Source organism: Vicia villosa, linkage group LG4 (genome assembly GCF_029867415.1).
Source record: "Vicia villosa cultivar HV-30 ecotype Madison, WI linkage group LG4, Vvil1.0, whole genome shotgun sequence".
NCBI classification, from domain to species: Eukaryota; Viridiplantae; Streptophyta; class Magnoliopsida; order Fabales; family Fabaceae; genus Vicia; species Vicia villosa.
The window spans coordinates 181,907,433-181,920,852 of record NC_081183.1 but is presented as its reverse complement, the minus strand read 5'-3'; the positions used below and the strand labels follow the sequence as shown (position 1 = coordinate 181,920,852).

Sequence of the window (13,420 nt, the reverse complement as noted above, 5' to 3'; positions counted from 1 at the left end):
TCCCAAATATCAACAAGAAAGTTAATCATTTCCTGTATCATAAAATTATGATAATCAATCATTAATATGTTATTAGCCACATTTTTATCTTACTAGAATTTCAATTTTCAATAACTTAAAAACCAAATTTAGAAAATTATCATACTCTTAGAGGAATGGGTTGGGGAAAAGCCTTGTTGTTTCCAAGTAGATCTTCATAGGTAGCATTTGAACTGTAAAATATGAATTCAGTAAGAAATTAACAAACACTTCAAAAATAATTTTCGTGTAAAAATAAGCTACAAAACATTCGGTCTTGTCTGCGTCACTGTGTCTACGAGGAATTGTCAGAAAAATAGGTCTCAAAACAATAATTTTACCTTATTTTTGATTCTCTATCTTCTATCTTACTTTCAGACATTTTATTTCCACTCCATTGTTGCCTTATCTGGTTCCATACAATAAGTCCTGCATATACATTAAAAAAATTCTGTCACTATAGTAAATATTAAATATCCATTTGAATAAACAATTTAATTTAATATTTATACATAAAATATTTTAATTTTTATAATAACAGATAAAATAAAGTTCTGCATAATGCTAATAATTGACAACAAATTTACCTTGATTGACAAATTCATGAGAATTAATTTGACTGCTTGAACTACTTTGAAGATCAGAAGAAGAATTCATTGTTATTCCACTCGACGAAACACTTCTCATCGATCGAGCCGCGCTATGATCCTTTTCATACGCACTGCTACTCCAGAAATCTGATGATCCATCATTCTTAATCACTGTTTGTCTTTGAATTCTTTCTCCTTCAAATCTCTCATCCATTGTAATAACAACAGAAGGTTTTTCGCGGCTTCGAAGACAACCTATGCTCTATCGAAAAAAACATGTTCAACCATAATAATTATCAGTTTAATGTGTAACATTAAATTTTCTATACAAATAAAAAAAATTACATTCTTACAGAGAAAATTTCTTTGAATTTCAGCTTGAATTTTTCCATGGAAATAACAAGAAGAATGCGAAAACACGAAAAACAATAGAGAAAAATTGAACAACAAAGATTGAAAAATTGAAAAATTGAACAACAAAATTGAACAAAATTTATAGAGAATCTATCAAAAAGTGATAACAAGCAACACCTAGAATACATTTATAATTATTTCATATGAAAATTTAAAATTCTATAGCATATGAAAATTCCATGTGTTGTGTCTTATTATACATATTTCAATTATTCTTGCTTAATAACAAAGCAAGTACAAGAAAAGATTCCTAAGTAGAAATTATAAATGGACTTAACTTACTAAGAAAGATTAAGAGAATTGCAGTTACATAACAATCAACTAATGCAAAATTTGATGGGTTAAAAGATTTTGTGGTTTACTTGGTAAGCAAGTTAAGAGATAAAAATGTAGAATTATATAAGTAATAGAAAATTTATGTGTAAAAGTTATTTTCTTAGAGATTAAGTAATGAGTAGAAATTAATTGGTTAATTAGTTATTTTATTTTGAAATACCAAAATAAGAGAAAAAAACAAAGAGTAAAGAACTTACACTATGTACTCAAGGTTGTATTTGCATAAAGTCAATGATATGAGATTTGTCACCAAAAATTATGAATCCGGGAGGAGAATTATTGGCTTTTTCATGCACAATAATGATAAGAATAATTATGATAATAAGAATAATTTGATAATGGTGATAAAAATTTGGTTAGAAAATGCTTTAAGGATAATGATAATAAAATGGATAGAAGAGAACTTGGTAACTTTAATAAAGAAAATATTAGAGGATGGGAGGAGACAAAAATCTAGGAAATATTCGAGTTTTTGGTTCTCTTGAAAAAATTAAAGAAAAGATTATATATATAAATGGTTGTTTGGTTGTTGAGAAATTGTGTGGAAATATTTTTATTTAGAAAAGTTGAATGGAAAACGTGAAAGATGAGATTTTGGGCCATTTGGTTGGAAATGGAACCCAATGGGTTTTGACTTCTTATGAGCTGTTCATTTTAGATTACTCAGACTTGTTCGATTTAGTGAGTTTGGTTGTATCATAATGATATGATGTTAATACGTTATGTAATGTTTAAATGTATAATTATTTTGATAAAATAGAAAAATACATAACATACTATACTTTTTCTTTCATTAAATGTCTTCACACTTAGTGTACGGTGTGCTGTCTTCTATTATCTATCCAATACTAAGAAATTGCCCAAACTGTCCATTTTACCCTTGTAGAAAAATTTCTTTACCCTTACAAAAGGTTATTCAAGTAATTAACAAAATCAAAAATAGAAGATGCCAAATGCTGTGTTCTCATTGGCCAATTTTGTCAATTGTTGTACTTGCATAAAAATTTTCATCTGTCACAACAACATTTCATTCTCTCTCTTCCCTTTTCTCTCGTCTCCCATCTCTTGTCCATTAAACCCTAGCTTTCGTCAGCCCTTTTTCCGGCCACCACCACCTTAAATGAAAATATTAAGCCCATTTTCGTATTCCTCCTCTCACGGGTGTCAAAATTAACCGGTTGGATTTTTATTTCGAGCGATCTCGCCGTCGACCGCCGCCTCTCCTTCTCCGACAATCACTACTCATCATCGCCGTCGTCATCACCATCACCACAACTGTTTAAGATTTTCATGTTTTAATTTTTAAAATTCATCGTTTATTAGTTTGCAGTGCACTGAAGAACACAAAAAACGAAGACGAGATCTACAAAAAGGAAGAGGAGAAATCCAGAAAGGTATCTCTCATATTGGTTTCAATTTCTGAAAATTTATCTTTTTATATGAAATGTTAATGTTATTGGCATCTGCTTCCAAGTTTTCATCTGTTTCAGAAAAACGAATTTTTTACCGTACAATGGCATATGCTGCTGAATCAGGATGGGATTTCAGCACAAGATGGATGAGGTGATGAAAATAAAATTTTCACTTTTTTTTCTTCATGTTTTCATGTAAAAAAAATCAAAGATCTTTTCCTTATCCTTCATGTTTTCATGTAAATATTTCCTCAGATATGCAGATTAAAAGCCTTTATAGGCTATTAAATTTTGCAAATTATTAGTTTGGATTGTTTTCTTTCCAGCTCAAGCATTCATCCATTGTTGCTAATACATGGTAGAAGATGATACAAATTGATTACATGTTGTCTCTTCATTGCCTTTCATTTGGTAACCATATATATTTTGAATGTTAATAATTAAGCTTTATGGGTGTGTCTTTCTTCTCCGTTTGCACAGTATAATAGGAAAATATGACTCACCTCACTTTTATTTCAGGTTTCACCTTTGCTGAATTTGAAAGTGGTGTCTATATTCTTTTTTCATTAACCCTTTATTCCGAAAGAATTTCAGAGATCTATATTGAAACCAAAAAGTATTCAGAAGTCTTTGAACTTAGTATGCAATAAGGTATACTACTAGCACATAAAACAAATTTTGAATAATTGTGTATAAAATTCTCAGTACTTCAACTGAGTTATTTCACATTGCCTGCAATATAATCTTTATGCAATAGTTATAGTAGATTTGGAGTTAAGGAAGTTGATATCTTATTACAAGTATGCTTTTTTGGTAATATACTGCTTCCATATTATAATAATATTCATATTTGTACCCCTATCATTATCTACTCTGTTGATTAATGCAATTACTAGAGTTTTTAATGGTTTTAGTATTTGCAATGACATTTAATTTGTACAGATGTGCATATATGACACTCAGTTTCATCTCTATTTTATATAAGGCTTCTTCACATAAATCAAAAACCTTCATTCTTGCTTATAAGGTTGGTCTCAGACCAAAACCTTCATTCTGTTTATTCTGCCATGTTCTATGCACCAGAAGTCCTTTTATTTATCTAATTAGTCGGTGATTCTAATTAGATCATTTTGTGTTGTTTGTTAATCATGTAGTGGCCAGGAGCATATTCATATCCTCAAGAATGCAGGGATCGAACAAAATGATGAATTTTACAGCATAGAAAACGTTTCAGAGGCAACGGGGTTTACGCTAGGATTAAAGTGTAATAGAGATTCAACACGTAAGATTCGGATTTATCAAGTTTACATATGTGTGGACACTTCTGGATCAAGTTTCATTGAGTGCCCTTTGTTTCCAAAGAGTAGATGTGGTGATCAAGTCCTATTCCCTAAGTTTTCATTGATTTCTATAGTTGAAACAATAAGGTCGATGGTTCTAGACTGAAGTAGAATTTAATTAAGTACATTATTATTATTAAGTTATAATTTGGAATATTCAGTGGTTAAATATTCAGTGGTGTATGTGATTCTATGTTGCTCTTATTTGGTGGGAACATATCCAAAGGTGGACTGGTAAGTTCCTACTTTGTTTTTTCTTCACGTCTTCCCTCGATGAGCTCTTTAATATTTATACCTGTTAGTTCTTTTTAACTACTCATTGTGCTTTGACATATGGTGAACCTACGCTTCTTATCGATTCAGTTATGCTCAATCATTCAAATAAACTTATTTACAACTAATTATTTCAGTTATTTTCCTCAAATATATGTAGGAATTGGAGCTGTTTGCAATACTACTAATGGGTCTTAAGAAGAGAGCAAATCAGATAACTTCATTGCTATTCTTTCATTTTCTAGCAAATTCATATGAATAGTTTTCGTATGAAGTTACAAATCGTATCTGATAGAATTTAATACATAGATCAGCCTTTCTTTTCTTTTTATAATAGTAGCTATTCAGTTCATTCTTCATGTAGTAGTTTTCATTTTTTTTGTTGGATGTCTGAAGGCAACAAAAGATGCAAGGTATGCTATGCTTTCTCAGAACTAAATCATTTGTTTCATTTGGCATATTTTCAAATTTCTTGATATTTCTTCTTAATGTAACGATTAACTAAACACCAATTAATGTAACAATGACTATTCAATTTTTTGTTTTAATTTGTGATATATTCTTTTCTTCATTACCAACAAATTATTGCAGGAAGTTTACAATTGATTTTTAAGTGTCTGTTAATTATCTATTTTTTACTAAATGTTAAGCTATGGTATATATTCTTATTCATGTTGCAGAGATGATCGTGGATCCTCAACTTTTTCCAAATTTCTCATTGCAAGTATCTAACTCTGAATCAATTTGGTCCTCCACTTTTATAACATGTTATTCCCTCACTTAGAACATGTAAAAGGAGAATATGAACCACCAAATGTGTTTTTGAGTGCCAGTATATCCAAGGAGAGACTCTTGATGCAAAGTGTATATTGTCCCATTTTTCAAAATCAAAGCTAAATTATATGAAAAAAACTACATTTAAATATTAAAATATTAAGAAAGTATTTTCTCTTTCTAAGTGTTTGAATGAGACGATATAATATAATATCAAGTGAATCTTTGTTTAGACTTGTGTTCAGTTTATATCTTTATATATCATATACATCAACTCATAGAGTGCTGTGTTATATGCTTTTTCAGTTGAGTGTGTGTTGTTTATGTGTACTACACCAAAAAGAAAAACAATCATGCACTTATATTTATTTAATGTTTTTAACAAAAAAAATTGCTTTATTAACTTCAATATTTTTATTGGTTAACTTCATTACAAAATTGGATAACTTATATATTTTCCAAATAATAGCAAACAATAAACTTTAAATATATATCATCTTATTTCAATCCAACAGTCAAAAAGCCTATAAATCAACTATCTCCTTGACGACAATGAATTGCATTTAGGCGGACTAACACTGTTTGTATTCTAAGGAAATAGAGATATATTTGAAAAATTTTATCACCGAAATTTATTATTTTTACGGGTCCCTATCACCAGAATATTTTTTTTTAATCAACAAAATATTTATAGTTATTAGTGATATTAGTAAATATTTAGATTTTTTTTTAATTTTTTGTCAGTTATCAATTTTTTCGGTTATCAATAATTTTATGATAACAATTTTTTCAGTATAATTAATTTACATAATAATTAATAAAATTGTGATTTACCAACATTTAAGCAGATTATTCATATCATTCAAAATATACTACATCAAACAGACGAATACCCGTGCGGCAGCACGGGTCTCTTACTAGTTGACTAGTAAAATAGTGATACAATTAACATTTTTGTATTCTATGTTTTATGCCTTTGAGCTAGTAGTAGATGTATGACTTTCATATGGAATTATGTATTGTGGACTATTTGAGATAGCCAAAACATGCGTATTTATTTTAGGGTTAAATAGTGTTCACCCCCTGCCAAATAAGCGAGATTCGGTTTTCCCCCTTTGGCTGCTGACGTGGCTGCTGCATTTGGAAAGCTTGAAAAAAGATTGAAAAATAGCATATTAATAGTTGCAAAACCTGGGATTCGATCCCAGGTCACTTATGATACAATGCTCCAATCTTACCACTAGGCCATGCTTGTTAAGTTGATTTTAATTGCCAAATAGTTGTATATAATTGCTGCAAGCTTAACATTTAAAAAAAATACATTTATATACATTCAGTTTTTTAAACTATTTTGTATATAAATGTAAAACGTTTTAGTACATTTATTGCTGCAAGCGTGAAAAATACATTTATACATTTATTGCTGCAAGCTTGAAAATTTTTTTAATTAACAATTTTTTATAACGTTTTAGTTTTTTATGATACATTCAGTTTTTTAACTAACTTTTCTAAATCTAAAACTTTTATATAATTATAAAAAATACATTTATATATTTATAACGTTAATTAAAAAACGTTTATATAATTATAAAAAAATATTTATATAACTAAAACATTAATTAAAAACATTTATTAAAATTATTAAATAATACATTTATATAATTATAAAAAAACTGAATAAAACATATAAATAATAATTATTAAAAACGTTTATATAAATTAAATAAACTTTAATAATATAAATATAAAAAAAAGCTATACCGATTTTCTTAAATAATTTTAATAAACGATTTTAATTTTTTTTTAAAAAAACGTTATATAATTATATAAATATAAAAGTTTATTATAAACTTTTTTTTAATAATTTATATAAACTTTTTTTTAATATAAACGTTATATAAAGTTATATTTTAATGATTTATATAAACTTTTTTTTAATAATTGTAATAAACCTTTTTAATTTACGTTGAATAATTTTAACGTTTTTTTTAAATTTATTTAAATTTTTTTAAAAAAAGCTGTACATATTTATTAAAAAAACGTTTATTAAAAAAAATAAAAACGTTAATTATAAACTTTATTAAAAAAACATTTTAATTAACATTTATATATATTATATTTAACATACAGTTTTTTTAAGTATATATGTACAGCTTTAAATTATACAATTAAACTCAGCTTTAAATATAGTTTAATAGGAGCAATGTTATTTTAATTAAAATGAATTGGCTTAGTGGTTTGAGGGTTGGTTTATGTCCATGTGCTCATGGGTTCAATTCTCATGGGAGACAATTTTTTTAGAGTTATTAAGCAAGCCACGTCAGCAGCCAAACAAGGATATTGGCGCTCCGTCAGCAAGATTCCAAAAGCCCAGTCAGCCAAACAGGTGATAGGGGGTTCCTGGAAACATAAGCCAAACAGGTGATAGGGGGTTCCTGGAAACATAATCTTGTTTTCTAAGGGGCCAAGGCTAAATTTTTTTTTAATAAGGGGGAAAACCGAATCTCGCTTATTTGGCAGGGGGTGAACACTATTTAACCCTTTATTTTAAATAGATACTCAAAAGTAGTGAAATTGTAAGATGCTTTTGGAGATGGTTTCTAATTAGCTTGGTTTAAGACTTTGAATATGAACTATATTTTATGATTCTATAAGGAGAGTATTATTTAAAGAGAGGATGAAAAAAATTATTGTTGGACATTCTTAAGAAAACGTTGTTTCCAAAAGAAATTAATTTTAAGGTTAAATATTTTTTTCTGCAGTTTTTATTTTTAATCTCTATAAATATATTTTTTTTAAAATAATCCTTTAAAAAAATTTGTTCATATTATTGATCTTTAACGTTAAATGGGAATGAGATTACCGAATAGTGACGTAATAGTCCAAGTGTGTAAGTGAATTTTTTTTATTTTTTTTTGTGTGAGTGAAGGACACATGTATAAGTCAATTATTTTTTATAATTTTATTGTGATTAATAATGATAACTTATATTTTTAGATTGTTTTATTTTCCATCTAGTTCAACGATGGAATCCTAAATTTCTAAAACTCCCTAATGTCTTCAGTTGTCTGAAACACCAAAATTTATCCTTTTCATCATCGTTTTTTGAAGGTGAATTGAAGATTTTTACAACTCCATTTATTTTCCGTTGTTTGAAGCTGCATATTATCGTTTCTCCTTTTGTGACGTTCAAAAGCATGTGGTTCAAAAGTTGTGGTCTCAAAGATTAAGACAGGTGTGTGTGTGTTATCATGTTTTTAGAATTGTTTATTATACTCCTTTGTCCGACATAGTAATAATTTTTTGAATTATGTGTGGTCCATTTTGTTGTACTGTTGTGTTGACTGTTAGGTTATAGGGATTCTAATTGTGTGTGATCCATTTTTGTGTCGTAATGTCATATTCACCTTGTTTACAAGATGGGGTTATTCAGGGTTGTGTTTTATACAAAGGGTTCTTTTGTAAAAGACCCACAACTAAGGTATGAAGGTGGGGATATTTATGCTTTCACTGGACAAGACACATATTTTTGGTCATTCTTTGAAGCTAGTGACCTTAATAAAGGGATGAACTCTACATTTAGCGTGTATGAAGTGAAAATATGGTGGAAGCATGGAGAGGGTTCTTTGAAAAAATATCTTAAACCATTTAGAAATGATGAGGATGCAGGTTGTTAGCTTTGTTTTCTACGAACAATCATTGTGGGGTTGAAATTTATACCAAGCCCAAACCAAGTACAGGTGAGTTAACCTATATGGACAAGCTTATAGAGAAACAAAAGGGACATGATGGATCTCATGAAGATAGTGGTGATGAGAGTGAATCAAGTGAAGACTATATGGATGGTATACACTTTGAAGATATTGAAGAAGAGATAATGCATGATTCTGGTTAAGACATTGAATAAGGACTTAACTTTGAAGGTGTGTCTAGAGATGAGAATGCTAATTGTACTGATAGAATTCAACCAACCAACCCTAGGTTTATCATAGAAGAGATGTATATGGAACATATTATAGAAGAAGATTACATGACAAATGAGCTGACAGTGGGGCTGATGAAGATAGTTGTGATGTGATGTGAGTTCTGCAGTGATTAGGTTTAATGAAGAAGAAACACTTACAAAAGATTTCAAATTCAAGGTATGGATGGAATTTTCTTCTTTAAATCGATTTAAAAGGGCTATAATGGAACACATTGTTTTGAATGGTAGCGAGGTAACATTTTCCAAAAATGATGTCAGTAGGTGTAGGGTTATTTGTAAGCATAAGAAGCATTGTGACTATATTATACTATGCATCAAAGTTTTAAGAACTACAACATTTAAGTTCAAAACTTTGTTTCACAAACACAAATGTGTTAGGCAGTTCATCAATAAGAATGCCAAGGCTGAATGGGTTGCTAAGATGATAGTAGACAAGCTGGAAAAAAAATCTAAGATGAAGTTAAATGAAGTTATAGCAGATGTGAGACTAGGGTTTTCTACTGAGATCACTGGTTGCAGAGCTTTCAACGCTAGACAGTTGGCTAGACAAGTTGTTGAAGGAGATTCAAGCAAGCAATATGGTATGTTATGGTCATATGGTACTGAGTTGACGAAGGCTTCTAAAGGTAACACATTCAAGTTAAACATTATCAGACCAGGACCTGAACTGTAACCAAGATTTGAAAAATGTTACATGTGTTTTTATGAGACAAAAAAGGCATTGACTCAGGCATGTAGACCATTCATAGGATTATATGATTGTCACCTAAAGAACAATAAGTGGTGCTTTATGTATGATCAACAAATGGTATAAATCTAGGGAATCTTGGAGCTGGTTCATAAAGCTACTTATTAAAGATATTGGTGATACTAGGTGGTGCTTTATGTCTCATCAGTAAAAGGTATGTATAATTGTTTATATTTATTGATTATTCTTTGTCACTTTGTCAATTCTCCATAATAAGTTGTGAATGGTTTGTTATTATGTGTAGGGGCTTGTGCAGGTTTTTGAGGAGGAATACCCTGTATATGAGCACAAGTTCTATTTAAGACATTTATATGCAAACTTCAAAAAGAAGTTTGGAGGTGAGACATTATTCAGATATCTCATGATGGTTGCATCCAAGGCTACCTATTATGAAGCACATGATGCAAAGATGGTGCAAATTAAGGAGGTAAGCGTATATGCTTTTGAGTGGTTGAATGCCATTCCAAAACATTCATGGTGTAAGCATGTCTTTCCATTATACTCTTAGTGTGATGTTCTTATGAATAACCTTAGTGAATCTTTTAATGCCACTATACTGATGCAGAGACAAACCCATTGTAACCATGTTTGAAGCATGCAATTGATTTCAAGACCATGTAACTGATTTTTTATGCATCGTACCTTTTCCAATAATGTCCTAAGTGCATTCTAAGATCCCTAATGCAAAGGTGTAAATAATAACTCATAGATACTGTCCAATATATAGAAATGCTAAACTTTTCATAGTTTTGACATCATGCAAAACTTCTAACGGACATGTGCACTCGCATGATGAAATAAGAAAAGCTACTGAACTTTTGAGTATCGCAAAAGAACCCCATCCACCACCTTTGTTGGAAGAGGGGATGATATGGATTTTTTCTCAATTCTGCAACCAACTTATATTGCCAAACTATTGAGAACTTTCACAGGGAAGAAATTTCATGTTAGGTTCAAATAAACAACAGTGACATATGGCTTGACATTCTTGTTATTACATATGAATTATATTACTTTGTAGACCCATCTCAGTTACCATAGCCTGTTTTAGTTCTTCTAAAATGATATTTTTACGCTCTACAACACCATTTTATTGTGGAGTGCAAGGACATGAGAAGTTATAGGTAATACCATTTTTGTCGCAAAAGTCTTAAAAATGGTGATTAACAAGTTCAACATCTTAATCCCTTCTTAAAGTCATTATTTTTAAATCGAGTTGGATAAAAAATAACTAGTTAAAGTTATTTTCCACCGTTTTATCTTATAGAATTATGTGAAATAAAATTTTATAAACTAAATACATAATACGCACCTACCATTTTGTGAATACTAAGCTCAAAATATAACAATCCATAAAGAAATAAATAATTACATGCGATATTTTTATCACCAAGCGCCTGTAGCTCAGTGGATAGAGCGTCTGTTTCCTAAGCAGAAAGTCGTAGGTTCGACCCCTACCTGGCGCGTTTCACGTTTTTTAATGTATTTTTTCATGTTAGTCTTTGAGTGACCAAAAAGATCTAGTTGGAGAAGCTAAAGAGGTTAAGATGTGGTAACACAAATTTTTTAGTTTAAAAGACATTCTTGTTTTCTATCCTTATCAACTTTATGTTCAATTAGGCAACTTAAGATGCCAAAAACTATAGTATACCCTTTATCACATAATTGATCAATGTTTAAGAGATTATGTATAAGTCTTTTAATTAAAAACCAACTATGGTGACTGTGGATGGAGTTCTCACAATATCTTCGCCTAAAATCTTACATTGATTATTGCCTCTATATGTGACGTAGATGCGCTATTTCTTGATGAAATAAATAAACATGGATGTGACTTCTATCATATGCCTTGAGTATCCACGATCTAAGAACTAAATCTTATTTGTAGTTTTAAGACATTCTTACATGAGTATCAACAAGGTAATTTAAGTACCCAAATTGTGTTGGATCCTTGAGGGTTAGTACTAAGACTCTTAGATATCCATGTCATGGGACCATTAAGAACTTTTATATTTCTAATGTAAAATTAAGGCTTAATATATCCTTCTTCACTATGATAATTTCAAATCACTTTAGGAGAAATATTCTTCCTATTCTTCCTATTGATAGGGACATTTTTCTTATTAGGTTTTCTAAAACTTTTCCCTTCATCACTTGAACTAATAGGAAAAAATAGCATGGGTTTTAGGGAGATGTGTTATTTGTCTATCTAAGTTGTTAATTTCAATTTTTAAAGTACGACAAATATCACATTTAACTAATTTTACCTTTTCTTCTAAATTATGAGGAGCACACAAGTGATCATTCACAAGAGATGCATGATGCTCTTTCAAGGACTCAATAGCACCCTTAAGTTTTAAGACTTCTTCCTGAAATATCAATTTTTTTTCTTTTGGAGAGAGATTTTCTTAAAAGCACATAAGGTCTCAATGTGAACTTCTTAAAAAGCATTTGACAACTCATTATAAGAAGATATTAAACATGAGTCGAAATCATTTACCTCTGAATCTTTATTTTTGTGAGACGCTAATAGACAAAGATGAGTTATCTCAAGTTCATCTGAGTTGTTATCGGAAGAGGAGGAAACTTTATCGTTTTTCCAAGTGATGTATGCTCTACCATCCTTGCCATTTTTTCTCTTCATGTTGTATAATGGTTGCTTGCCTTTGCGCTTCACTAAACTTGAACAATCAATTTTGATGTGTTCGGGTTTACCGCACTCAAAACATGATACAAGCCTTTCTTCCTTCTTTTTATCATCTCACTTCTTTTGTGGAATAGACTTTCTAAACTTCATTAAATTCTTGTCAGAATGCTTAAGACCAATTTTTCTTATGTATCTATTATCGCGTCTAATAAACAATCTCATCTTTTCATCATTTGAAGAGTTGTCATTAATGTCATCTTCGTCATCCTCGATTTTGACCTTAGAGGTCGAAGCCTCCAAGAAAATATTTTTCATCTCATCTTTATTCTTTTCTTCGTCGTCTTCTTCATGTTTTACATTGCTTTCACTTGTTTCATGTCTTTTCAATTAATGTTTATGTTTAGTGAGCTTTTAGAAGAAAAAGTTTTGACATATTAAATGTCTTTAGATCATGAAATTCTTTGATAATAATTATTTAGTTTGTTGCTATGTGTAAATAATAATTTTTTTATCACATTATTATTCTGTATATTATCAATAATATCTTTTTGTAATTAGAAAATAACAAGAATTATATATAACATTTTAAAAAACTTTAAATAACTTATATGATACGAGAGAACAATATATTTTTATTCAATGATAGTGTAAAAGCAGCTATTTTTTTTTAATAACCAGCTTTCTAAAAAAAATACAAAATAAATTAATATTTAAAAAAATTATCCATTTAACCATGTTTTGGAGTGCTTTTCACGTATTTTTTTAAATTTTTTCAGTTAACTGCAGATTTACCTGCGAATTTATCTACGAAAATATTTAATATTTAATCCGCAAGTAAATGAAAAAAGAAAGAAAAAAGTGTGAAGACAATCTTTTTACAATT

At 29.5% G+C, this 13,420-nt stretch overlaps 1 protein-coding gene and 1 non-coding gene across 2 annotated transcripts; one reads left to right on the top strand and one right to left on the bottom strand.

Moving 5' to 3' along the window:
- Positions 1–5: 5 nt before the first annotated feature.
- Positions 6–1,224, bottom strand: LOC131598461 (uncharacterized; the record flags this gene model as incomplete). The annotated part of the gene is made up of 5 exons (XM_058871057.1): positions 962–1,224; positions 606–870; positions 360–447; positions 146–212; positions 6–32 (listed from the first exon to the last, which is right to left on the bottom strand). Coding segments are annotated over exons 1-5 (636 nt in total), but the record flags the coding sequence as incomplete, so codon positions are not given.
- Positions 1,225–11,283: 10,059 nt separating this feature from the next.
- On the top strand, positions 11,284–11,356 carry TRNAR-CCU (transfer RNA arginine (anticodon CCU)). Its single transcript has one exon. It is a non-coding gene; the product is annotated as a tRNA-Arg (tRNA).
- The last annotated feature ends 2,064 nt before the right edge of the window (positions 11,357–13,420 follow it).